General features: G+C 37.7%; 1 protein-coding gene across 4 annotated transcripts in view; it reads left to right on the top strand.

The window, feature by feature from the left end:
- The window catches only part of PBRM1 (polybromo 1), a 63,526-nt gene that overhangs the window by 19,129 nt on the left and 16,485 nt on the right, over window positions 1–27,912 (top strand). For all 4 annotated transcript variants that reach the window (XM_085302515.1, XM_085302517.1, XM_085302514.1 and 1 more), the window contains 13 exons: window positions 4,940–5,081; window positions 5,798–5,895; window positions 8,979–9,255; window positions 11,445–11,550; window positions 14,331–14,973; window positions 17,294–17,505; window positions 18,558–18,743; window positions 20,144–20,301; window positions 21,245–21,511; window positions 22,708–22,853; window positions 23,164–23,321; window positions 23,983–24,166; window positions 25,102–25,312. In XM_085302515.1, coding sequence (XP_085158641.1) covers window positions 4,940–5,081; window positions 5,798–5,895; window positions 8,979–9,255; window positions 11,445–11,550; window positions 14,331–14,973; window positions 17,294–17,505; window positions 18,558–18,743; window positions 20,144–20,301; window positions 21,245–21,511; window positions 22,708–22,853; window positions 23,164–23,321; window positions 23,983–24,166; window positions 25,102–25,312 — 2,788 coding nt within the window. The remainder of the gene's footprint in view (window positions 1–4,939; window positions 5,082–5,797; window positions 5,896–8,978; window positions 9,256–11,444; window positions 11,551–14,330; window positions 14,974–17,293; window positions 17,506–18,557; window positions 18,744–20,143; window positions 20,302–21,244; window positions 21,512–22,707; window positions 22,854–23,163; window positions 23,322–23,982; window positions 24,167–25,101; window positions 25,313–27,912) is intronic.

Genomic DNA, 27,912 nt, shown 5'->3' with positions numbered 1-27,912 from the left:
TAATAGTTACATACTAATTGTTTTTAGGCACGTATTCAAATGTGTTTTTCCAGGAATTACTCAGACATAGTGTATGTCTAGTAGAACGGGTCTTAGGATTATATGGAGAGAGTTCCTGTTTGTTCTTCAGGTTTTTCAGCTCTTTCACAAGGAAAACCTGAACAATTACCTGCAGACCTTTGAGCTGAAAGCCAGCTTACTGTATGCATGTTTTTTAAATAGAAATTTCTTTTTTTTTCCTGATGTATAAAGTTAACATAGTTTATAATGCGTTGGCTGTGACCTGCTGTTGAACAGAGCTGGGTATTTGGTTAGCTTTAACCTTGCTTTGTGAAATAAACTATTTATACAAATCTTCCCTTCCAAGATTCCAGAGATGCCTTTTTTTTTCTCTCTATTGAAGTTACTTGCATACTGTAAATCCTGAGAGTATGTGATGCTTGAGGTCCGCTGAGTTGGCGTATAGTTAAACCTGTTAAAAGGATTTCTGAGAATAACTTTCTTAGTTAATCATCCCGTTGTTTGCTGACAGCAAGTGCATTTAATAGGATGGTAAGTTGGGGTGTTTTTTGCAGACTCCAGCAGAGTTACTTTTGTGCCTATGTGTTGTTCATGTGTTGGAAAGTTGCCTGTCTTTCCAAACCATTTATGTAGGCTAAGCCTTGATTTTTTTTTTTTTTTAATTCCATTTCAGTTGGCAGGTCTTTCATGATTTCGGCTATGAATGTGCTTGAAATCAGGTGGACTATACCTCACATATTTGGCTTTGAATAAATAAATGCTAATAGATGCAAGAGTTTATTTAATTGTAAAATAATTTGGATGCTAGTTCATCCTTCCTTTTCTAAGAAAGCGTTTCCTCTTCCTCTGTTCTTCTGACTCTAGGTTAAGATTTTATGGATATAATTAAGTTGTTTTTTTTCACTTGTGAGCTACTGTCAGGGTTCTCAACTTAACTTTTCCCTCGACTTAAAGTTTCTATAGGGTCATGAGAGAGAAGAGAGCCTGTGCACATGGGTGCTATATTTAATGCTGCTGACAGCTTTGTATGGTTTTCTATTTTTTGTTACTTCCAGAAAAGACCGCTGCATTGTAGCGTGCATCCGTCAGTGCCTAAATTCACACAGTTGGAACTAGTGTGGGTTACTGGGGCATGCAGAGTAAGCAGTATATTTTTAGATGCAACAAATAATAGCAGTGTGGTGGAGTCTGCATGAGCTGCCTCTGTCTCTGGGAGGAGAAGTGAAATAAATCCCAACTTTAAGTGTCCAGTGGTTTGAGATCTGCCGCTGCGAAGAGGCACTGATTTCTCTTGCCATAGCATGAAATCATTATACAGGACCAATTTAGAATTCCCATCTTAGAAAAAGGCTGCTGGCAGCGTATACTCCAGGAAGCTCTGCTGCCTGTTGGCTTTGCCAGCAGCTTGTTTTGAATTTGTTCTGCTTCAAGGGTTATGGCAAAGGCCCCCCTTCCTCAGTTCCTGTAGGTGTGCAGAGTGAGATTGAGTAGAAATCTGAATGTTACATGCTGCCAGTGTTACATTGTAGCTTCTGGACTTAAATGTGTTAATAACATAGAGTTTGCGTATTGGCTTTAACATCTCAGGAAGATTTTACTTGATGCTGAGCTTTTTTGTCAGTGTAATCCTTTTTGACGTGACTTGGCTTTTTTTTTTTTAATATTTATATAAATGCAGTTTTAAGTTTTGTACCAACTCCAAATAAAGAGTAGGTAATGTTGAGACTTAACTTGACTTGAAAAAGTGGTACTTCAATTAAGATGTAGTGTTTTAGGTTCTCTTTCAGAAAGCTAAACCAAGACCTCATGCAACATAGGGATCAAAATTGCAAGTTTGCAAGTCTGTAATTCTCATTAATTAAATTAGGTAGGAGATGAGAGAATGTTAAAATTTTTGCTCTTCCTGCCTTTCCATCTCTCAAAACTCTTTAGTCCTCTGGAAGAGGACAAACATGCCAAAGTAGCACAAGAATATTTATAAACTGCATGCAGCTAATATTTAAGCAAAACTTGAGCTACTTGATTCAGCGAAGAGCTGAAAGGCATTAATTTTGCATGCTAGCTTGCTTGCAGTTCAAGATGAACTGTAGAATAAACCTTGAAAGGACTTTATCCTAACACTGTGGTTGTAGTTGTTGAAGCATGAAACATTTTCCTCTAACAGTTGCCTTTAGCAGTAAAAAGCATTGAGATATTTTAAGTGTTTGACTTAAGAATGCTTACTTACTGCTCAGATCTTGGGCAGTCCTCATGGTCTTCATTTGATTAGATCCTTAATTAGAGGCTAATTCTGTATCTCAATCAATATCAGTTGTCACTCCTATCTGAGAAAGGAGATGGGCAGTAAACAAAATGTTCCAATGCGATGAGTATCTCCCCTTCCAAGGGGAGAAAAAAAATGTCTGTCAGCACCTCCCTCCAATGGTACTCCGTAACTGGTTTCCATGCAGGACTTATTTTTTGAGTTTCTCCCTATTCTCTATCTCTTTAAGTAATTTAGATGACTTGGGGACCTTTTTTTAAGATGCAGAATTGCATACCTTTAGATGTCATTTTTGTTTTCCATTGATGCTTTGAAAGTTTGAATCTGATGCTATCATAAGTATTTGCAAAATAGTAAACAAGAAATTTGTTTATACATTTGATTACCCTGTGCGCCTCGGCAGATTAGGATGCTCTTAAATTATTCCCCTTAGAAAAAAGCGCTCACTCCTGTCATCTTTGATAAAATAGAGCTTACTGTGAGAGTTTGGATGCAAGTTTTTATATGCCTTTCTGTACCACATTGTCTTGCATGGTAGGTGTATCAGCCTTTCTAACACCAACAAGTTCTTGTGTTTTGAAGGCCTGTAGCTGGTCAATATTTTTATTGGACCACACTAATTTGTTACCTGCATGTGTTTTATGATATATGCCTTGCTTTCTGTGCTCAGCAATGTTCTGATCAGCTGGAGCAGAGGTGACATGGCCTGTAGTGTTTGATACCAGATAAATGATAAGAGCATGAAGCATAATCAGGATTTACATCAATGTTTGAATCTGTATTTCACATACTAGTGGTCCTGGGGAGGGGAAAATCCCAAGCTTACATATCTATCTATACAGTTATATATATCTATCTGGAGTTGGCACAAAACAAATAATATTTATCTATCTATCTATCTATATAGATGTGTGTGTGTGTGTGTGTATGTATATTTAATATCAGTCAGTCATCTGCTAACATAGACAAATATGTTATCTGTGTTTCACAAGGTGCAGATGGAGGCTGACTTTGGTTTGTGGCATTTTAATTTACAAACTTTGTTGTTGCTGTTGTTTGTTGTTGTTAACAAATACATAATGAAAATTATCTTGGTAGCTCCCCTCTTTTGGAATGACAGTGAGTGAAGCTGGACAGGAAGACCCTTTAACAAATTTTTTGCTTCTGTTGAAAATACTAAAAATTAATTGGAAAATAATACATATAAGTTAGCAAGATACAGACACCCTAAAGTCTTAAAAGGATGTATTGACTTAAAATGACTAATTTTGTTTGACAATGACAAGTAGTTTTCTTCACATCTTATTTATGATACTTCCTCAAAGTTAGTTTTTTTTTTTTTTTTTTTAACTTTTCTTGTAGGCGTTGAGGAAATACTAGTGCTTTAAATCCAACAAAAATATGAAAGAAATAGTTCATATTTAAGTAAGGAGCTGGCATCCTGCTAACATGAAGTTAGCTGGATGTTTCTTGGAAAATGTTTCAGTGAAGTAGTCACGAAATATATGTTCACTTCTCAGTACTTTTTGTAATGGTTGTAGCTCTGTGCCTTGTTTAATCGAACTGTGACTTCCTCGCTCTTGGCTGACCGGTGAAGAGTCTAGTTGAACAAAAATTGAATAGAGTAGCTGTTACTCCTTGTTTGCCAGTCCAGCTGTAAGGCCGAACCGGAGGGTAAGGCTTGCATTGAAAGCTGTTACATTTATTTTGCGACAGTGCTGGTGCTCAGTCAGTCAAGTTTGCGCTCTGCTTGGTCCTGTAGAAGCGAAATAAGAGCGTCGCTCTCCCAAGAGCTCGCTAGGTGAGCGGCAGCGGGCGACAGGCTGGGAGGGAGGTGCGAGGGTGGAGGTGGAATGAAAATAGCAGGATGTGCTTGCACGCTGAGGAGTCGGTAGGAACGAAGTGCGATTTGTCTGCCTTGCAGTTTGTAGTTGTGACAGTGTTTTGCATTTTGCTGTTTTCTGTTGTATTCTGATGAGGGGTTGGAAGGTTTAAAACATTAACTAGAACATTTACAGCTTGTATAAGGAAACATGAGAGAACATATCAAGTTACTTGTAAAGTAGTTGCACTCTAATTCATTTCTGTTTAGCATATGAAAAACAACTTTTTAGTTAGTCCTTTTCTAACTGATTTCACATGAAGCATTTCTACACAAACCACCAGTCAACACCCAGGCAGTCTAAACAGAAGGCAAAAATTGGAGAATATAAGAGGTGTTGGGCACTTTCAGCTTTCATTGCAGAGAACAGGAATGGATGTTGTTTAGGAAGGTAGAGCTCTTGACTGTATGGAACTAACAGAGCCCATTAACACCTTAATGTGGTCCCTATAGATCATAGCCAAGGCATGTTGGAGTAGTCTCAGAAAACCTTGTCTGTGCCACATCTCCTCTGTGTACGAAAGTAGGACTTCATTCTGTACACCTTTCAAGGGCGAGCTTTCATAATTATTGAAATAGTTCTTTAAAAAGAGATGTTTGCCAAATAGAGTTACTCTTGAAAGATATTACTGCAGCATCAGAAAAATACAATGCATTATTGTAGCTGGAGTTCTTTGGATATTCATTTACCCTGAGAAATGAAGATGTTAAAGAATTGTCTTGCAGTGCATAATGCATATGGAGCGACTGATTTGTATTTGTCTCTTCCACAGAACAAAACTGAAGAACCATGAATATGAAACATTAGATCAGCTGGAGAGTGATCTGAATCTGATGTTTGAAAATGCTAAGCGCTACAATGTTCCCAACTCTGCCATCTATAAGAGAGTACTGAAAATGCAGCAGGTTATGCAGGTATATGGAGTAGAACAATCAAAAGGATGCAGCTTCATGTGTGAATATATTTCCCCAATCAGTATCATTCCAAAATAATTTCTAGCTGAACATCTATTTGCACTAGTTCTTTTTTTTTTCTGTTGTGAATAACTTAGTGTCTTTTGTGTTCGATAGTGTCATCTTACTGATTCTATGATTTAATGGTTAAATAGTAGTCTGAACATTGTTTCCAGAAGTAGTTGATAACAGGTGCTTAAGAAGGGATGTACTTGAATGAAGAGCTTAGGGGTTGGTTCCCCCTCCCCAGTACAGCTGCCACCTTCTGTGATTTCTCTTAATTGCTTTTATACATACAAAGTCTCTTAGATTAAGTTGTCAAAAAAAATGATGGAATGGGACATTTTTGAGTTTACAGGTAAATGCAGATAATTGAGGATGCTAAGACATTTCAAATATCATAAAGTATTCCAGTAAAGAGCTGCAGTCTGAAATGGCATTGTTTTCAAATTGATTCTTCACAAATGTTTATGATAGTTAAAAAGAATAATATCACTTTTTTATATCAGCTAATATGCGTTAAATAAATCACTGGAAATATTTTGATGGTGGTTTAGTTCTTACATGTCCAAAACCCATAGCTGCATCTTTCTCTGTGCGTCTGATCTGTGCTGATGTTTAATATTCTGGGAACGTTCAGCAGAGAATTTGACTTCAGGAATTTGCTCTTACTTCAGGCAAAGAAGAAGGAGCTTGCCAGGAGAGATGACATTGAGGATGGGGACAGCATGATTTCTTCTGCTACGTCTGATACTGGAAGCTCAAAAAGGAAAAGGTATGCACTTTTTTCATTCCTGCAGATCGTGGCATTGCGGCTGCTTTTATTTGTTAAAGAGACTATTAAGCCATATTTTAGCATTCATATAGGGGTTTGTAACTCTGACACTTAACCTTATTAACTACTGATTCTAATTAATTATAAACTATTTGCTGACTTTATTTTCCTTTTTTTGGCCCACTAATCGGTAGTTGTTGACATAACTTCAGTTCCATGAGTGTCATGAGCACTGCAACAGCACTGAATTTTGTAGCATTTTTCAGTGAATTTCAGGAGCGGGGTCTGGTGTGTGGATTGTCTTCACAGATTCTTAGCAGTTTTATTCTTTTGAACAACTTGTCCAGTGTATGACTACTTCTGTTATTTTGGTAGCAACTTTAAAATGTCATTAAAATTCGCATTATAGTTGAATTAATCTTTTGAAGGTTTATAGCATTGCTTCTATTAATATTTTTAGTGGATGAAGTCTTCTGGCATTAAGTTCAGGTCACGGAAGAATTAAAAAAAAATAAAAAAGGAGCTAATGTTAAAAGTTAAAATTCAGAAAGGAAAGAGAAACAGTCTTCTAAGTCGCTTGTTTGTAAGCAGCTAGGCCAAAGAGGATGCTTAGCAGATAGACAACCTGAAGATGATAGTTTGATTATTTCAGATAGTGTAGCATGAAAAAAAATCTCAGTGCTGAAAAATACACTATTTTAGTGAGCACCTAGGGTGGTTTAGGAAATATATTCTTTAACAGTGATAGTTTCAATCTAAGTGATCATACTTTACTTCAACAACTTTCTAGACTGGTTTCTCTAGTCTGCCCCATGGTATCACTCAAAATAAATTCCTGACTTCTAGTAACATGATTGCAGTAGTTGGAACCATTAGTGTAAAACTGTAATTCAATGTCTTTCTTCGTTGGTGTTGCTTACGACCTTCAGCCTTCTGGATTTTTAGTACTTTGTTTTATCAAAATGACAGCAATTGAGAGAGAAGATGGAGGTAAAATAAAACATCAACAAGGACTCATTTAAGAGCAGTCAAGTAAGTGCGGTAGTGTGCACATTAAAACTAGAAATTATGCGGAGAGAAAAAGTTAATGAGGATACAGGAGGTAACGCAAGCTAGGGGTGCTATTGAGGAAAAAGAAAAGCAGCAGAATTGTAAGATGGACAAAAGCATCAAAAAAATAAGTAAGGAACAAATTGCAAAAATTGCTGTTCTTCGTAATGTTCAGAATCAAGGAGAACTGCTAACCAAATCAAGCAAGTTAAATTGTTATCAGCATCATTTTAACCCTGTACTGCTTCTGATCACCTTGTACAAGAGAACGCTGAAAAGCTTTGAAGAAACTGTTAGGCCTTGTTGTCTAACAACAGTAAAAGAGGAAAAAGTTGTGTTCAGAGGGAAGGGAAATGTTTTTTTTTGTTTGTTTGTTTGTTTGTTTTCTTCATGCCTTAAAAGAACCTGAAAATGCTGTTGATTTTATCAATTGAATTTTTGTTACCAATTTTGCTTGGTAAGTGAAAGCAAGCAAAGGAAGATTGTAACAGCTCTTGGTAGCAGAGGTGAAACACTGACAAATGTTCCAAAATGTTCCTGAAAAAGGAAACTAATAATTCAGGGAAAAAGTCATCCCATTGGGGAGATAATCGCATTTTTTCCTGATGCAGAAGGAAGAACTTTGAATGTTCTCATTTCTATATCGAATGCACAACTTGAATCTTGAGCAATGGTCTAGGCCTTTTTAGTATTTCTGCTTTACACTTTTGCTTCACTTCTGTTGGACTAAATGTTAAAACTTGGAAAAATAATAAAATGTGGAAATTGGGAAGCATGTATCTGTTCTGGCATTGCTCTTCTGCTAGTGTGACCCACTGATTAGCAGTTTCCCAATAGTGAAGATAGTGAGCAAAAGAGGCTTTTGAGCTGTAGTGGGTACATTTTGATTTTTCTTGCATGCTGTGGCATTCAGTTCTGTTCGTTACTGTTTGCTGACCTTGACAAGGAGCAAGAGGTATCTGAGACATTAGAGTATACTGGGGTAGCTGTAATTTAAATGGGTGTGTTTATGAGGACAGGAGCCAAATGATGAGAAAACCATGATGCAGTGGCTTCTGGCCTTTGGTACAGTGATGTTTGCATATTCAGCAAATGCAGATAGAGGGGTTTTGTCTTTACAGATAAAATAGTTGCACGTGAACTCCCTGGAAAAGTCATGCAGATACTATAGTTTGGAAGTGGATTTAAAGTGTTTTATAGAGAGTGTGTTTTTAAGCATGGCAAAGTATTGGAGTTGAGATTATACATTACTAAGATGAGCTTTCTTCTCCCATACCTTATTTGTTCATAGGTCACGTAGGTATGTCCAGGGAGCCACACACAACTCCATTTTCTTTCTAAGCTGTGTTGTCCGATACTTGAGACTGCTATAATTGCTTGTAGGACAGCTATTGCATTTGTAGTGATAGCATATTTGTGGCCATTTTCTTCTTGAATTTTGCAGGGTTAGTAAATTTTATTGACTATTAACTTCATTTGAGCAATTCAGATCTTTCTACTAAATTCTTGAGATTCTTGTTTTTCTTGTATCTGATACTGCAGAAGATTAAAAATTCTCTGAGATAAATAGCTTAACTTTTTGCTCTCAGTAGAGGTAGTCAGTGAAATTAGTGGCAGAGGACATTTTCCCTTGATGTTTGTACTAGTTCTTGAGTTCTCAGGTTCAGATGTTCAGACTTGACTGATCTATTTTCCTTGAAGCTGGGAGGTGCCCAGAAGTTGTCATTTGTTTTAGCCTGTAAAACACTTAAACTGAAAGTGAAGGAGCGAAAAATTATATCTTAAAGAAATTGGAAACCATTTTTAGTAGGCTAATTGTTGTCATTATTCGTAGATTTATTTTCAGAACCAGCAAGAGCATATGTTTCTGCAGAATAGACTTAATGTTGAGCTTTGTATATGTGTGTTTAAAAGGTTGCGGTTGTTTTCTTATAGTAAGAAATAATGTCATTTTGATATTAATGTTGGAAGTGGGGGAAATAAGCCCCTGGCATTTATTCTTTTCTTTTTTATTCTTCCTTTTAACCTAATAGTAAAAAGAATATACGAAAACAACGGATGAAAATCTTATACAATGCAGTTCTAGAAGCTCGAGAACCAGGCACAGGCAGACGGCTCTGTGATCTGTTTATGGTTAAACCCTCCAAAAAGGACTATCCGGATTATTATAAAATTATCTTGGAGCCAATGGACTTAAAAATGATAGAGCATAACATCCGCAATGATAAGTACGCAGGGGAAGAAGCAATGATTGAAGACATGAAGCTCATGTTCCGAAATGCCAGGCATTACAATGAGGAAGGCTCCCAGGTACAGTTTTGATTACGCAGTTGCATTTCCTCTGTGCTTTATTGCAGATATAAAAGTTATATTTGGATATTTTAGCTTTTACTGTTACTCCCAGGATTCACGATAATTGTTTATAGAATTAAAATAAAAATAAGACATTCTTTCTGCTGATGTTTTAAATTCTGTATTGATAAGTAGTTGTATAAGCGTGTACATGCAACACATTTCTTTATAATAGAAGATCATATAATTGTGAAGGTTAGATTTATTTTATGTTCATTAAGCTAGTTTCTGCAGTACAAAGAATGTCAGCTGAATGTTTCCTAGTATGTTTTAAAAAATAATTTGTTTACTAAATTCTCATTATTTAGCCTCAGTAAATCACAGAAAAGTAACTGTACTGTGAAGGGTCACCAAACTCCTTATTTGGAGCTCAGAACTTTTAGAAGGGGAGGTCTTAGTTGGAAAGAAACCAGCTTAATTATCGTGGAAGTGGAGAATATGGGAAACAAGACTAGAAGACCCAACTGATTTAGTTTAACAGAAGGCGCCTGAAAGGAATATACTTTTCACTTACAAATATATTGTAAGGTAAATAACAAGAACATTAAAAGACAGTGCCTCCCTGAGCAAAAGGGATATAAATAGCCGTGAACCAATGCACTTGAACAGTGGAACAATGTTCTTCCACCTGCGAGCATGAAGTATAAGAGAGTGGTGATGAAAAACCTCTAGCTACTTCCAAGAAGGAGCTTGATCAGCTAATGTACAGGACTTTGTGATGTGGTTGCCTGCACTGGGTGGAATTTGAGGATCAGGAGGACTGTTTCAGTCCTGTCTGCCTTGATGAGTAATGGTTCAAGAAGTCTTTCATTGCTCAACAGAATGATTTGAGGAGGAAATTGAAAAGACAACTGAACCTTACCATTTTATAATCTTTGGAATAGAAATGCCGTTAACTGGATAATTTGTTCAAGATGTGTATCTCACCAATTTACTTTGTGTTCCTCAGTTCTGCTTCCCTGTCTAAGCTTATTGAAGATGTATATTTGAGAAATAACTCTTGCTTCTTGATCAAATATAGTTTTGCATTCAAATTAGCATTTAAATGCTTTTGGAGGGCCAGTTCTAAACATCTGTATTTGGTCATATCTTAGCCATCTGAGTGAATAGAAGTTATGCTGAAATATGGATCTTAAAATCTGCCATCCATGTGTATTCTGGATGGTGGTCAAAAGCTGGATGTGCTGGCCTTTTTTAGTTAGAAAAGAGAATCTAAAGACTGTTTAGAAAAGAGTATACTTCAGGAGAGGTTGCTGTGTTATTTTACAGTATGAGAAAAAACAATGCATTTTGATTGTAATAGTACTCCCTTATTTTAAGAAAGTTCTGGCTTTTAGTTGCTCTGCTTTGAAAGGGGGAAATGCTAAGTCTGGAAAGTGGGATGAAGGGTGACCAAGATGTATGAGGAAGGGGAGAAAAATCCCAAAGGGAGATTCAGCTCCCATTTTCCCCTAACTTTCATCTAATTCCCTTGCAGTTGAATGAAAGTCTTGCTCTTACAGGATGAATTGATACTAATGCCTCCAAGATGAGGTGGTTGGAAAACCTGAAAAATCATCAGGGGAAGAGAAGGTATCTTCAGGGAGAAGTAGTTGATTTGGAAATTGCCAGTGAGGGACTCCCAGTGGAAAATAAAATGAGAAGGGAACAGGCAGCTTATGTATAACATAAAGGAAAAGGGGATTAGGGAAGATTGAAGACGACCAGTACAAGGGATGTTAGCTAGGAAGAACAAAGGAAGAAAAATGCAATGTACACAAAGCAGGATGGGTGAAGGTGGGTCAGACCATTTCTTTTCACGTTGAGGTAAAGTGTAGAAAATGCACTTCTTGTCTTAATCACATGGTGATTGAGTTACGCAAGATTAGGCAAAATGTGTTATAGTATGTTTGAAGCAGAAGATGTGAAGTCATGCACAGGACATTATAGAAGAGAAAATGAGGTGCAGAGTCGCATTCAAGGAAGATGTGATAACAAGTTTGTTGTATGACAATACCATGATTATTGTAGCTAGAGGAGAAAAACATTTATTTTAGCTAGTAGTTAACCACCTTGGAGTAAAGCATATCAGGAAAACTTTTCATAACATCTGGAAAAAATACAGTAAACCTTGTTTGTTTTTCTTTGAATACTTTACTGGTTAATAGGTATACAATGATGCCCATATACTGGAGAAGACCCTTAAAGAAAAAAGAAAAGAACTGGGACCTCTGCCGGAAGATGATGATGTTGCTTCTCCTAAACTAAAGCTAAGTAAGGCAATTTTGTAGATTGTTGTGTCTAATTTCAACATTTATCAAAACCCAGCAGTACCCATTAGCAGACTCGAATGTTTAAAATAGAAGACAGAATCTGCATGTTTGCACTGACATGCAAAGCAGGATTGTATTTCCAAATCATGATTATAGTAATGGTATTGATGTGCAAACATGATAAAAATGGGGTGGTGTATATAGCTTGTGTCTCTAAATAAAGTAGCTTAGAATGAAGAAGGAAAAACTTAGGAATGGTGTGAGAATGATTGCTATTCAGCCATGTGAGCTATCCAAATTTGAGGTGATGTTGAAATCCAAAGAAGTTTGAAACAACTGAACCTATTTCTACAGAAATGTTATCAAATTAAATAGCTGGAGTTCTCTTCTGCTCCTGGCGTTTCTGTAGGTAGTTTGAACAACCTTTTCAGTTGTCTTTATTGCTCTTTGTTTTATTTTGTGTGTGTTTCATAGAATCATAGAATTAGTAAGGTTGGAAGGGACCTCTGGAGATCATCTAGTCCAACCTCCCTGCTCAGCAGGGTCACCTAGAGCATGTTAGACAGGATGGCATCCAGGCGGGCCTTGAATATCTCCAGAGAAGGAGACTCCACAACCTCTCGGGGCAACCTGTGCCAGTGCTCCATCACTCTCACAGTGAAGAAATTCCCCCTCACGGTCAGGCAGAACTTCCTGTGGTTCAATTTTTGCCCATTGCCTCTTGTCCTGTCACATGGGACAACTGAAAAGAGTTTGTCCCCATCCCCTTGACACCCTCCCTTCAGGTACTTGTAGATGTTGTTGATAAGATCCCCCCTCAGTCTTCTCTTCCCCTGGCTAGAGAGGCCCAGCTCTCACAGCTGTTCCTCAGAGGGCAGGTGCTCCAGCCTGCTGATCATCTTTGTAGCCCTAGTAGTTTGCATCCTTTATGCTATTTAATTCTTAATGTACTAATAAGTTTCTTTGTTTTGTGGTATTTTCTATTTACAACAGTCTAAATTAAAAGAAGTCCTACTGATTATTGCAATTGAAAGTGATAGAAGGAAAATGCATTGCATAACACTTCAGTAATGCATGTTAATAGGATCGCTTACAAGACAGAGGGTGCTGAAACCAAGGCTCTTGATTTCCTTGATTGAACTTCTGGGATTTGCACAAAATGATAAAGGAAATAAAAGAGCTTTTATTGGAAAATGATTGTAAATCCATTTTTTAAAAAGTGAAATTTGCAACAACATGATTTTCTGGAACTGTTGCCCTTAGAACTAGATTTGCTAACAGTCAGATCTTACGTCTCCTTAGCACATGTTCAGAACTCGGCAAACTGAGAAAATAGCACAGAAAGTCTTAAAGAAAATAAATGCATGCAGCCCTCTTGAGGCATTATTGAAAATAGACATATGCAGCTCTTATGTAAAGTACAAGTGCGAAAGAATTCATAGACTCAAGTCTATATAGTACAATAACCAAGATCTTGAATTAATGGAAAAGCTAAACCATTGGAGGCATTATTTTGTGTTTTACTTACAATAATCTTCTTTTAATTTGGCATCAGCCTTCTGTCCTAAAAGAACTATGTGATGACTGGATTATTAATGGCCATTGAGAGAATTTCATGTAGAGCTAATAATACCAGACTGATTTCAGAGGAAGGTACTGATCATGTGAGGTAGGGAAAGAAAATATATTTTCTTTGCTGAGGTCTGAGGAGACCTTCACTTTGTGGCCACATGTGATGTAAGATTTGGTATGTGCCAAAAGTAATCGTAAACAAATGGCATGTGTTTAAGAGGTGTAAGAAAGGAAGTTGCAGTTTGGATTGAGCTCCACATTGCAGAACCAAAGCTCTAACGTGAGTGGAAAACTTCCAGTCACAGAATCGCAGAATGGTTGAGTTTGGAAGGGAACTCTGAAGTTCATCTAGTCCAGCCTCCCTGCTCAAGCAGGGCAGGATCACCTAGAGCACATTGCGCAGGATTGAGTCCAGGCAGGTTTTGAATATCTCCAGAGAGGGAGACTCCACAACCTCTCTGGGCTGCCTTCACAGTAAGGAAGTTCTTCCTCATATTTAGGTGGAACTTCCTGTGGTTCAGTTTCTTCCCGTTGCCTCTGGTCCTGTTGCATGGCACTACTGAAAAGAGTTCAGCCCCATCCCCTTGACACCTCCCCATTAAGGTACTTCTGTGCATTGGTCAGATCCCCTCTCAGGCTTCTCTTCTGCAGGCTAAACAGGCCCAGCTCTCACAGCTGTTCCTCATAGGGCAGATGCTGCATTCCTCTGATCATCTTTGTAGCCCTACTCTGGACTCTCTCCAGTAGCTTCATGTCTCTCTCGTCTTGGGGAGCCCAGGACTGGACACAGTACTCGAAATGTGGCTTCACCAGGGCTGAGTAGAGGGGCAGGATCACCTCCGTCGACCTGCTGGCAGCAGTCTTCCTAGTGCAGCCTAGGATACCGTTGGGCTTCCTGGCCACAAGGGCACATTGCTGGCTCAAAGCCGACTTGTTGTTCACCAGCACTCCCAGGTACTTCTCTGCAGAGCTGCTTTCAGCAGGTCGGTGCCCAGCCTCTACTGGTGCATGGGGTTATTCCTCCCTAAGTGCAGGACTCTGCACTTGCCCTTGTTGAACCTCAGGAAGTTCCTCTCCACCCAACTCTCCAGCCTTGCCAGGTCTCTCTTTACAGTAAGTTATTGTCCAATGGAAAGGAGTCAAAGTGCACAAGTTCCATTTTTCTAGTTAATTTTTTATTTCTTTTTTTTTTTTTTTTTGTCTGCACAGGTAGAAAAAGTGGCATTTCCCCTAAAAAATCAAAATACATGACTCCGATGCAACAGAAATTGAATGAAGTTTATGAAGCAGTTAAGAACTACACGGATAAACGAGGCAGGCGACTGAGTGCCATCTTCTTGAGGCTGCCATCTCGATCTGAACTTCCTGACTATTATGTAACTATAAAAAAACCTGTTGACATGGAAAAAATCAGAAGTCATATGATGGCCAACAAATACCAGGATATTGATTCCATGGTAGAGGACTTTGTAATGATGTTCAATAACGCCTGCACGTATAATGAGCCAGAATCTTTGATTTATAAAGATGCTCTGGTCCTGCATAAAGTTTTGCTTGAAACTCGAAGAGAGATAGAAGGAGATGAAGATTCTCATGTCCCCAATGTAACTTTGCTAATTCAAGAACTTATCCATAACCTTTTTGTATCTGTTATGAGCCATCAGGATGATGAAGGCAGATGTTACAGTGACTCTTTAGCTGAGATTCCTGCTGTTGATCCCAACTTCCCAAACAAACCTCCTCTGACTTTTGATATTATCCGAAAAAATGTTGAAAATAATCGCTATAGAAGACTAGACTTGTTCCAGGAGAATATGTTTGAGGTACTTGAGAGGGCAAGGAGAATGAACCGGTAAGTGAAGCCATGTTTTTCAGATAGCCTTTCTCTTACAGCATGAGTTTTGTTTGTTGCCATTAGACAAAGACTGAAGTTATTCTTTTCTTGATCTGGGTGTTTAGAAAATTCTGCTCAGTTAAGGGTGCATTACTGTCTTAGTGGAATGTAAGCTTTCATTTAAAAACAAGGAAAAGGTAAGCTTCTGCCATGAGATGATTTTAATGTTAGTCTTTTAAAAGACACACCTCGTGAAAACCACAAGTATAATAACTTTTGATGTGAAAAATGAAACTAAGAGCAGCTGTTTAAATGCTTGACTAGTGGATTATGTCTTTGGAGCAATCACAGTTTTGTAGTTGTGATGACATTGTGGGAAATCTATGAACACCTCCCAGTTTTTACTATGTTTAACTTGAATTACTTGGAGATACACAGATGAGTCCTTGACTCTGAAGGAAAGGCAGTGAGAAAGGTACTGAAACATCTGCTAACGGGAATAGAGGTTATTAAGCCATTTTTGTTAAAAAGCTATTTAGGTTCTCAAAAGTCATCTTCAAAAATGAACAGCTTGTAGAGGCCCGGCCCACTCTCTTTGTTTTTTCTGGTATTTTAGGATTGATGTATGCAAAAATAGTGCTTTTAGGCAAACTGATACAAACTTACAACAGAGGAGCAGGTGGAGTATGAGTTCCCAGTGTCTCCGCTGCCACTTGTTAGGAATAAGCACCAAAATCAACTGCTAGAATGACGCTTCAGTGGATATTGTCTGTCTCGTTTGTTGTAGGCTGTATGCCTAATTTAATTATGGTTTCAATGTGTCATAATCTTCCTGGAAATATTCTCTCCTGAATTTTGTTTTATTTTGCTTTCTTGTTTAGTTTTCCCTCCAGAATGTGTGCAGAAGGGTTTGGGGTTTTTTGTTTGTTTGTTTGTTTATTGGGGGGAGATTGTTTTGTTTCTTAAATTATTCTTTAGGAAGTTATGTGTGTGTTTGAGAAGTCCTGAATTTGCCCAGCCTGACTGAAACTCCTTGTACCTCTTGGCTTTGGCATCCGTGCTACATTTGCACTACTCAGTAGGTTTATTGCTTCTAAGCTATGGGAGATGGATTGCTGCGCATGTTGCACGTGCATGATAAATCCTACACGAGCATGACAAATTTTATTCCAGGGAACATTTAACTAAATTTTATACTTGGGAAAGTTTATAAGTGGGAGACATAGGAGTAAATTGCCTCCATTGTACTGGAATGTAAGAGGAAGGACACAGACTCTAAAGGCAGACTGGCTGACCTGATGTACATTATCACCCTAGATGATTTCAGGCACTTTGCTTGTGACTTGGTATATAGAGCTAGGTTACACTGGATAAAGCTTTTCATTCATTTCTTTCTCCTTTGTATTTACAGGAGAATTTTTGTTTAAGAAATTCGTTCAAGAAATTTGAAGTATTTTTCATTGCAAGTTGTCTCCAAGTTTGTCAGTGAGATTTCTCTAAGTCAGGGGGTCTGTCTGTGTAGCAATCAAGCAAGCTGGTAGTGTTGATTCCTAACCTACCTTTCACTTCATCTTAATTGAGATTTGTAAGTTCTGTAACTGAAAAGCTGGCAGTAGATTTCAGAGACTGCAAAGGCCATTTTTAACCAAATGTCTATTAAAATAGAAACAGAACTTGGCTGCTCAACAGCATTTGGTTGGAAACTGCTCTTTTGGGTCACAGAATATTGATTACTTTTATTTTCCAGGACATGTAAACAACCCCCTATAACCTCTTTCTCTCTGAAAATAATTTGTCTTGTCATATGACAAATTCTGTAACTCAAAAAGAAGTTGAATTCAAGTCTGATACTTGAAATTGGAAAGTTAGGCACTGGTGGTACTTCACTTTCTAATCTTTCACTTTGTAAATACTTTGACATGAAGGATAGGTTTGGGGGCAAGCACTTCCAGAGGCTTTTGCTATAGGTTTTCGGTTTTAAGCCAGTAGTCAGGATAGACAGATGCTCAAATCATCTGTGTCCATAGAGCAGCATGGTGCTTATCTAATAGTCAAAAAAAAGAAGGCAGATGTAGAGGCAGAAACATTTTATTCCTCTTGAATATTTAGTATGGAAGTACTGTTCAAACTATGAACAAAGAAATCTAGTTGTGTTAATAAAGCAAGATGTATTGAATGCTATTGCAGTAGCGCTTTGCTGATTAAGACACCTTTTGTATAAAAGATGACTTTCTAATTAATCACTAAGTGTGATAGCAATAGGTGCATGTTTAGAATCCTTTTTGACTCTGCACAAACTATGCTTCTGTCTTGTTGTGTTGTACCTATTTTTATTCAGGACTGATTCAGAGATTTATGAGGATGCAGTTGAACTTCAGCAATTCTTTATTAAAATCAGAGATGAACTGTGTAAAAATGGAGAGATTCTTCTGTCACCTGCTCTCAGCTATACCACCAAGCATCTTCACAATGATGTAGAAAAGGAAAAGAAGGAAAAGTTACCCAAAGAAATAGAGGAGGATAAACTCAAAAGAGAGGAGGAGAAGAGAGGTAGCTATTTTTTTTTGACATCAAAATGAAATATATTAATTGAAAAAATATGCATATGATGCTTGTTCTACTCTTTCTGCAGCTTAACCTACTGTAGGAACCTTAATAGTCCCTCTGATTGCCCAGTCAGGGATCCTGTGATTTAAAGTTATGAGGAATTTATTTTATTCTGATCCTTGTAGGCCGCACCATATGGCTTTAAGAAAGACATATAGCTAAATGCTAACCTTACGTAAACTGTTTAATCAGAACAGGTACTGGTAGTTCAATTGCAAGGATGATATAAAAGAAAGCTATAGTTTTTAGTATAACTTTCTTTCTACTAATAATAAACTCGGAAATGACTGTTCCAGTTGACATTTTGTCATTTCTCTTTTTTTGGCAAATACCAGCTCTCTTGATATTTACTGATAGTGTTGTCTGTGATCATGCTTTTAATGCTGATACTTAGATAGGCCTTTTTGCATCTTGTGAAGAACAACTGGCTCGAACCATTCTGTAGAGCAAGAAACCTACTGTGAAGGTCTCTTGTTTCACATGCCCTAGTTCTTCATATGCGTATAGTAGTTGTAAAGGGACAACAGCTGTGATGCCCTTTTTCTGTCTTCCTATGAGAAAAATAAATACGTGCAAACAAAGAAAAAACATGCTCTCCTGAAGGCTTTTGAATTCATTGCTGTCAGTGAGTTCCTCTTCCCTCACTGGGGAGCCCCAATAAAACTTACCTGTGGAAGCAGTCCACAGTCTTCAGCAGCACCAGTAACAGGAAAAGAGACTAGGTGAAGCAGAAGACATGCTTTAACCCTTCCTTTACACTGGAATTCAGTGGTAGAGAGGGGCATTGGGTGCCATGTGGCACTTCTGCATTGACCCTTTAGGAACAGAAAGAAAGCATTGCCCTCTTTGGTGTTTGATTGGATGGCACCTAGTACAGTGGGTTCCTGATCCACTGCTGCAGTGTGATGGGTGAGAGCGTTCACATCAGCAGTAATGGCTAATGTGTGAGTATGGATATACTAACTTCTGTCTTTCCCCTTTTTTCCTGAAATAAGAAGCGGAAAAGAGTGAAGATTCGTCTGGATCAGCTGGCCTCTCAAGTTTACATCGGACCTACAGCCAGGATTGCAGCTTCAAGAATAGCATGTACCACGTAGGAGACTATGTCTATGTGGAGCCTGCTGAAGCCAACTTGCAACCTCACATAGTCTGTATTGAGAGACTGTGGGAAGATTCTGCTGGTAAGAATGTCTTTGCTGTAGGAAAACAATGTGGTGAAACTTACTACTTAGTTATTACTATTTAAAACTTCAAGTTGAACCTTTTCTTTGTAGAAATTATTTCATTTACAGAAGCATGTGGGGGGTGGTGAGTACTTTTGCTTGTTTCTGAATTACTTTGTTCCAAAGAATATCACAAATACCAAGTTCTTGAGTCAGTACACACTTCCCCCCCGGCCCTTTATCCCCACAAATTGTAAGCATCCTACAAAATGTTTTTGTAAGTGGACTGGGCTACCTGTAATTCAAGTGCAGTTGTGTTAGCTCGTTAGCTGTGTTACTAAGGAGAGACTAAAAGGGCTTCAGTTTGCAGAGAAGTCTGAAGCAGGATATAATTAATGTTACAAAAATCATGTAGTTGGTGGATAAGGTGAATATAGAAATACTATTCAGCAAATTTTGTGGTACTAAAATTAGAAGGCACTGACACTGGCAGATCAGATTAAAACATGATGAAGTGTCTGAGTTTTAATGTGGTGGGTAGTGAGCCTCTGGAAATGACTTTCCGGGGAACTTGTGGAGGCAGGTTCAAAAATGGATGAAAAAAGCCACTGTACTACAGGTTTAAAACTGATAATAAGGGGAATAGTCAGAGAATAATAGCCAGATAAAGAGAATAGCTCTCTAACACCCCTGATCCAAATGAACCACAAAGAGTAGTAAAGCTTGCAGGCTTTCTCTTAATAACCTGTCTGTCTAAGTCTGTTGGATGGAGCATATTGGTCTAGATGAATCATTGGTCTGGCAAGTTGGACGTTTATGTTCTTTGTCTGCTATGGAGAAAGTGAATAGCGCTTTTTTATTCTGGTTCAGTCTACAGATTAGAATTTTTCTGATTTAGCGAAATAGCATATATCCCCAATTTCTTTATAAATTGATAAGTTATAATTTGATCTTTTTTATCATAGCGTAATGTGGAAGGAATAGTTTTTATAAAGCTTGAAACCCTTTGTCCAAGGGTCTTCAAACATCTGGCTCTTCAAATAATCAGGTGATTATTGTGTAGACTTTGAAGCCATTTCAAGGCCTGAAATTCAGGATTTTGATAAGCAGCAGACTGTATTTCCCATAGCCACCTGGCTCAACAGAACTAATATCTCCTTTGTTTTGCTGAGTCAGGTTTTCTTAGGAAAAAAACAACTTGTGAATTTTCTAAGTAACTAAATTTTTCTTATCTCAGGCAGTTAAGGAACATTGCCTTGTTTAAATGGGTTAGATTTACTCCCAGTATGAATTGCTATATGGCCATTTAATTACGAAAACAAACTATGGTTGGTTTTGTTTGCTCATAAAGTACAGAACATACCTTTTTACATCTTCTCTTCCCTTCCTCCTTCCCTCTTTCTTTTCCTATGTTAAAGGAGAGAAATGGTTGTATGGCTGTTGGTTTTATCGACCAAATGAAACATTTCATCTTGCGACACGAAAGTTCTTGGAGAAAGAAGTTTTTAAAAGTGACTATTACAATAAAGTTCCTGTTAGCAAAATTTTAGGCAAATGCGTGGTCATGTTTGTTAAGGTGAGAGACTCTCTGGATTAATTTGTTAAATAGCATGTTTTCCATGAAAAGGTGTGGGTATTCTGATATGCAGGCATATTATAACAATGCTTTGTAAAATAGAGCTTACTTTTTCATACTGTATTTGCTTTGTGGTACATGTAACTAATTTGCAGTGAAGCAGAAGTTTTACAAAGTGATGGTGTTTTCCAGTGCTGGTTGGTTTGTTGAATCACGTACATATTACCTAATCAGTTAACTGACTTTTCAGAGGATGTGGTAGAGAAATTGCAGGTAATTTCTTAAAGGTTCCCTTAAAAGAGAATAAACAGGTTTTGGGCAGAGGGAGACTTGCATGTCTTGGAGGCTTGGTAACAGGATGAAGTCTTTCCTCTCTGTCTTAAGTTTGATTCCACGTAGTTTCCTGTGCTGAACATTTTTGGCTTGTTTGAATCATGTCAATATTTCAGCCAGTTCTTCAAAGGCAGCATGTTTAAGGAAAAAAGTGTTACTGCTGGTGAGGACATGAATGGGTATTACTGTCAGATATCAATGGGCATGGAGCTTACAGTGTTTTTCACAACTTGGTAGTTACTGTCTCTTTCCCAGTCAAAGCTCAGAACCCTGGTAAAGGCAATTTGGGTCTTCAAGTCTGCTTGTAGCTGTTAATGTACTTTTTTGTTAAATGAATAAAACCTCATTTTTCTCATCTGGCAACCTGGTGCATGTACTGAATTTAGCATGCACTTTCTTCTTCTCTAAGGGTGGGATTCCTTGTTGTTTGTTTCTAATTTTTAATGCAACTTGGATGTCAAACTGCAAGAGAAAAACCCATTTGGAAGGTTTTATTATAAGTGTTTCTGATACAGCAAAAAAGGAGCATGAGAGGGAGTTAACAATGTATCTGTGGTGTAGATGTTCCTGAAGGATTTCAACATCTAAAAGTACTTTCTTCAATCCACAGGAATATTTTAAATTATGTCCTGAAAACTTTAGAGATGAAGATGTCTATGTCTGTGAGTCACGCTATTCTGCGAAGACAAAATCTTTTAAAAAGATTAAACTGTGGACTATGCCCGTTAGCTCTGTAAGATTTGTCCCACGAGATGTGCCTCTGCCTGTGGTCCGTGTTGCTTCTGTGTTTGCTAATACAGACAAAGTAGATGAGGAGAAACACACTGAAAACTTGGAGGACAGTAAGGTGGGAGAAAGTATCATTCATCTTGAAAAGGTATGCAAGATTTTAAGTTGAATGTTGGGTATATTTGGCAGATAAGGAATGATGAAATGTGAGCGCTCATGGGTTTGGTTTTGTAGTATCCTGAAAGTTACATCAGTAGATGCAGCTAAGCACAATGTAAGTAGACAGACTAGACAAAAAATAGACTGTGCATCTATTTGCTAGAGTCCTTTTGTTTTACAGATGTTTTTTGGTGATCATGTGATGGATTAATTTTTCTGTACCACTTCAGAAAAGAAAAGTATACTTCATTGAAGAGTTTACTCTAAGCCTAGAAAATCAGTAGATCCAGAGGTCTATTTTTAGCTCGTGGCAATGCTGAAATCCTTTATTATATTATATTTTAGTAAAATTTTCAGTAACTAGGAAGCAGTAGGTGATACATAATATTCTGTTGTTTGTGACCTACTATTTATGATTGATAACTGAGTAGTTTATCATCTAAATGCTTAAGAATGTTTCTGGCCAGCATACTGGGTTAAATGGTTTTGTTTATTGTATTTAGGGGCATCAAATGTATCCTGCTTATATTCAGAGTTCACTAGCAGAACCTCAACACAGAATGCTTCGTGCACTCATTATTGTCAGTTTTCATTAGGCACTGAGTAAATCTTTTCCATTTTATTCAGATCATGATAAAACAGGGGGATTCTTTCTACCAAGAGTATAAAAACTTGTGAGATCTTGTCCTGATGCACATTAAGGGTATATCCTGTGTTTTGATGAGCTTTCTGAAATCTCAGACTAGAAGGTCAAATGAGGCACAATGTGAGCTTTGACTAAAAAGTGACAAGTTCAGTAGAACCAATGGTGTGAAATGGCATGTGGTATGTAGGATGTTGGTATTGGTGTATATGAGAACTGAGTCATGAGATATTTTTGTGTATTAATTTGGCCAAATGCTTGATTCCTGCCTCCTAAGCATATTACTATGCTTTAAAACAAACCATCGACATAGGCTGACAGGGCTTAGCCAGTTGACAACAGTGAAGCAACAGAACAAAAAAGAACCTGTGAGTTACTGTTCTGACAAAATTACAGCTTTGATTTTTAAATAGCAGAGTTAACAACTTACATAGTGGTGACATGAAGATAAAGTTTTTTTCTTTAATTGCCACATGACAAGTTTTTATAATGTGATTAATTTTCCTTCTTTTACGAGTTTCTAAATTCATACTCTTCTGTAGGACAAAGAGGATGTTCCAGTAGAAATGTCCAATGGAGAACCTGGTTGCCATTACTTTGAGCAGCTCTGTTACAATGATATGTGGCTTAAGGTTGGGGATTGTGTCTTCATAAAATCACATGGGTTAGTGCGACCTCGAGTAGGAAGGTAGGTGTAACTTCTTTATTTGCAGTTTGTGTCTATAAAAATAATTGGGACAAAAGATTGGCTTGTTGCAATGATAGGAAAAGATTTTCTGAATGAAACAAAATGTTAGAAGCTATTAACAGAGTGAGGTAGAAGCATGGCAACCTAAAAAGCTGTAGAGCTGGAATAGAGAGGACTTCCAGACTGTTATTCTGTACTCATAGGCTCATAGGTTTTTCCTGACAGTCTTTCTGAACAACATGGTGTATTCAGTTGTCTCGTGTATGAGAGATGACCATTCACTTATGTCACTGGTTTGTTTTCTTTCTAGAATTGAGAAGATGTGGGTGCGAGATGGAGCTGCATATTTTTTTGGTCCAATCTTTATACATCCTGAAGAAACTGAACATGAACCAACTAAAATGTTTTACAAGAAGGAAGTGTTTTTGAGCAACTTGGAGGAGACCTGTCCCATGACTTGCATTTTGGGTATTTATTAACAACCTTAAATCCAAAGGATTCTCTTTTTTAAATGTGTTAAAAATCTGAAGTGATTTATAGTTACATGTAGGTTTTATTCCAAGTCTTTTTTTTTTTTTTTTTAATTGAGAGGGGGAGGAGAAATTTCTCCGTCCATTTCCACAATGCATGCCTATCTTTGGGACCTGTAGTGAGAATTTTCGTCAACAGCAGACTTTCTTGCAGATTGGAATAACATTCATGTTACCAAAGCTGAATGTTGCCTACAACCAGAGGACAGAAAACTCTAGTGTTGCTATTGCAATGTATTTTACTTGCAAAGTCCTGAAAATTTGCTCAAAAAGAAAGTTGAAATTGGCTTTGTTGAGTAAGAAGAGGAGTAAGTTTATCTCATTTTGTAGCTAAGATTCTGTGCTAAATAAAGTTAACTGAGTAGAGACTGACTTTTGATATTTTGCAAGTTTTCTTGATCTTAAAAAATAAAAAGCTGCATTGGGTGGGTGTAGGTTTCTCAGGGGTGATGTTATTTATTATAGGGATATCAACTGTTGTGTTTTCTGTAGTTGAGCCAAATGTTGGGATTTTTCTAGACTTAAGAGAATTTGAGTATCCACACTTTTTATAAAATGCCTGCAAGCCTCCTCCTTACTCAGCTCTTTCATTTTTGCAGGGAAGTGTGCTGTTCTGTCATTCAAGGACTTCCTCTCGTGCAGACCAACAGAAATCTCGGAAAATGACGTTTTTCTTTGTGAGAGCCGCTACAATGAAAGTGACAAACAAATGAAGAAATTTAAAGGGCTCAAGAGGTTTTCACTCTCCGCAAAAGTTGTAGATGATGAAATATACTATTTCAGGTAAAAATGTTACGGGAAGGAGGCGATCGCTTAAATACTCTCCTGTATAGAAATCATGGTTGTAGGAGAAGATGAAATGTGAATAATTTGACTAATCACCATTTTTCATGGTTTGGGGTTCTTTTGGCTTGATTATGTTTTAACATCTTGGGAAGAAGTCCAGATTACATCCATGTTTCACCATCTTTGTATCGGTGGATATTTTCTTTTCTTCTCCAGGCTTCAGTAGAGGCTGTTGCAGTATCAGATGTGTAAGTCTGCTGGGATAGAGTTAAAATATCTGTCATGCTTAGGTCCTCATTATAGGTGACAAATAGCTTTCCAACTGGTGAATATATAGATGATATAAATAGAAACATTAATTTCTAACTTAGGTAACACTGTGTCTTCCCTAGAGTTTAAATTTTAACCGCTTTCTATTGCAGAAATGAAGAATTTTCTGCGTTGAAATTCCTTCTATCCTAATTCACAAAATACACACACGCACAACCACACACCCCCAAAGCAGAAACAAAAAAGAAACCAGAAAAACCAGCGAGGTCTGATTCTGGCCGTGCACACTGAATGATCTCTGCACAGTGTTCTGAAAGGAAGCACAGACCATTGCCAAGTCGTTGTTGTTTCCATGTTCAAGTGGATAGAAAGAGAAGTTGATTTTATCTTGGTTTTTCTTAAATTTACAAAATACCAAATTACTGAAAGCAGTTTAGCTGTCTTCTGCTGTAATTACAGTAGTATTTAGGCATTGCTGTTATTTAAGAATGCTAGTTTAAATCAAACCTGAACAAAAGGAAGCAGACCTGCTAATCTGCATTATTCTTTAATTCCTTTTATAATATCTGATTTGTGCACTCACCTCAGAATTTGATGTGTTATGCCCCGTAAAAGGTGCGTGTATTCTCAACTACTTTTTCTATTCCTACTCCACCTTTCAGAAAACCTATTGTTCCTCAGAAGGAGCCCTCTCCCCTGCTAGAAAAGAAGATCCAGCAACTAGAAGCAAAGTTTGCTGAGTTAGAAGGAGGTGATGAAGACATAGAAGAGATGGGAGAAGAGGAAGGAGACATCACTGAAACACCTTCTATGCCTCAGCTTCAGACCCCGTTGGCTAATGAACTGGATATAATGCCTTACACTCCACCACAGGTAAAGAGCTTCCCTAAGAAACCTTTAAAATTTTGTATTCCTCATTCTTTTTTCAACCCAAATAAACAACAAAAAAAAGCAGCATTTTATCACATGCACAGGAGAGATTTCTGTTTCAGTTTAGTAGCCTTTAAAATAATTTTACAGAAGAATTTAGCATATTCAATATGATATTCCTGATTGTAATATTTAAACCTATTAAATACCTTTAATTGAAACCAATATGCTGAGGAAATTTTCTGGGGTTGTAACATACAACATTTTTGTATTTCTCATTGGTAGGATTTTTGTGACACTTGCTATGAAGTATCAGGTCCTTATGTAAAAATTTTATTCTAATTCTCAATTTCCATGACATCCATTTCTAAGCCTTGAGAAAAGCTAACAATTTGGGTGTTACGTTTTTGAAGCTTTTTTAGAAAATACTATATGTCCTTCCTGAAGGACAAAGAAATGACTATTTTTCAGTATGGATGCTGAAAATCACTGGTCAGTTTTGCAGAATCATTCATACTTGGAAATCAGAACTTGTAGAAAGTTAAAATAAAAATAATCAGAACTTTTTGTGCATCTTGCTGGACATCCTGGAAGTTTGAGAGTTAGTTTACTGGTGAATGGACAGGAGGTAAATGAGGAGTCATCATGTGGTTATGTGCCCCTTGAATGTGGCAGGAGTCATTGCTGCTGCCAAACAAGGCATTTTTGTCTACCTTTCCTCTGTTGCTGTGTCTCTGACACAAACCCTGGTGTTTAGGTAACTGAGAGGTGAAGAAGGGTGGTGAATTGCTTTATCTGAAAACTAACCTAACCAAAAAGTTTGTTTGCAGCTGGATTAAATCCTTTCTCTGTTTTCATCGCGTTATCACAATGCGTTTGTCAGCTTTAAAGAACCAATGGGAATGACCTGCTGGAGTGGGAGGGAGTTTGGGACACTTCTGTAACCAGCAATGGGGACTTCAGCTGGATTACACTGACTGTGAGGTTACAGCCTTACTGACAGTAGAACAACAGGATGAGGCCTCTGGGCAGAAATAGCTGTCTTTGGATGGCAAGGAAAAAAAAAAGAGTTGATGAAATTGAAAGCTTTAGTTTAGTTTGACTGTAATTCTTGCCACATGGGCAGACCATTGAACACATTTTCCTGTGCAAAGTTGTCTTGCTGCTCTTATTTTTCAGTGCTGAATTTGGAAGTAGCATGAAAATTCTTGCCTGGGATTTCAAAAAGATAGCATATTGATACAGGCATTAACTAACTGATGTAATGCTTGAGGAAGGGGGAAGGTAACTTTTTATAAATTAAAATACTAACACTGTTAAGCATGCAGTTCCAGAAAGCAGTTTAAATAGAGATCAGTGGGCATTAAAGATGTCCTCAGAGTGCTTTCTGCAGTCAAGAACTTGAAGTGAAAAAAAAAAAAATTAAGAAAACTGAAAGGAATCACTAGCAGTGTGTGATCGGAAGCGAGCTGATGATGAAACACGGTTGCCCCTGGCAGATGCCCCACACTGGTGATTTTGGAAGAATGTTGTATCTAACCTAGCATTCAATGCACAACTTGGTTCTTGCAGAGAAATAACTAACACATAGCATACAGATAAGCTTTCTTCTTCATCCTGCCCTAGTCTGTTCTATTTCTGTTCTTATTGAAAAGTACATTTTTAAACAGAACTCTTAGACAAAAGGCATGCATTTTCTTCATATTCTCTTAAATGTGTGGCATTTTATTTTATCAATTTAAAAACAAAAGTCTGTACTTTCTGTTTTTTGATAACAAGAGAACCACTTAAACCAGACACAAGGAGTCAAGACAAGTGAGCGTGGTGTTGTGGGGCTTGACAAATAGGTGGATGCCAGTCTTCCTGCTGCATAGTTTGCTGTGAATCTAGAAGTAGAACTTCTAAAGGATTTTTCTAAGTCCCATTTTCCCTTCCAAACTGATGAATAGGCTTTTACTTTGGATTACTGTTACCAAAACCTTGTTGCAAGCACTGCAAAGACAAACTAACTGGATAAATGTGTAGCCATCTAAGTGCAGTTATTTGAGATGCCATATATATCTCTGGATTTTCTCTTTTCTGAATTGGGATTTCTCCATTTGCTAATACAGGCTTACCTCAGAAGCCAAGATCGGTCGTACATGGTCTGTGTTTCATCTAAAGACCTGTGTGTGTGTGGGGGGGGGGTGTTTTTCACTTCCTCCACCATAAAGACCAGCCTTAAATGCTTCCTCCCCAAAAGATGCATGTTCCCTTTAGGTTTGCAGTGAAAACATTAAAGGTGGGCTGCCATTTAAAATAAATACTGCGAAGTTTAGGAATCAATTACAAATATGCCTGAGTTTATCCATTCTGGCTTGAATTAATGAGCAGAACTTTTTAAGCATCTTGGTATTGCTGAAGTTTTGTATTTAGCTGTGAGAAGAGTGTTGGACTGGCAGGCTCAGAGTGGCGAGCGGAAGGAGTAACACGGCCAGAATTTCAGGATAGAAAGAAAAAAATTGCATGCCTCTTCCTCTTCCTCTTCCTCTTCCTCTTCCTCTTCCTCTTCCTCTTCCTCTTCCTCTTCCTCTTCCTCTTCCTCTTCCTCTTCCTCTTCCTCT

Source organism: Rhea americana, unplaced genomic scaffold (assembly GCF_003343005.1).
Source record: "Rhea americana isolate MKP2758 unplaced genomic scaffold, rheAme1 scaffold_19, whole genome shotgun sequence".
Lineage (NCBI taxonomy): Eukaryota > Metazoa > Chordata > Aves > Rheiformes > Rheidae > Rhea > Rhea americana.
Note: the sequence above shows the minus strand (reverse complement) of the source record. Positions and strands in the feature narration are given on the sequence as shown.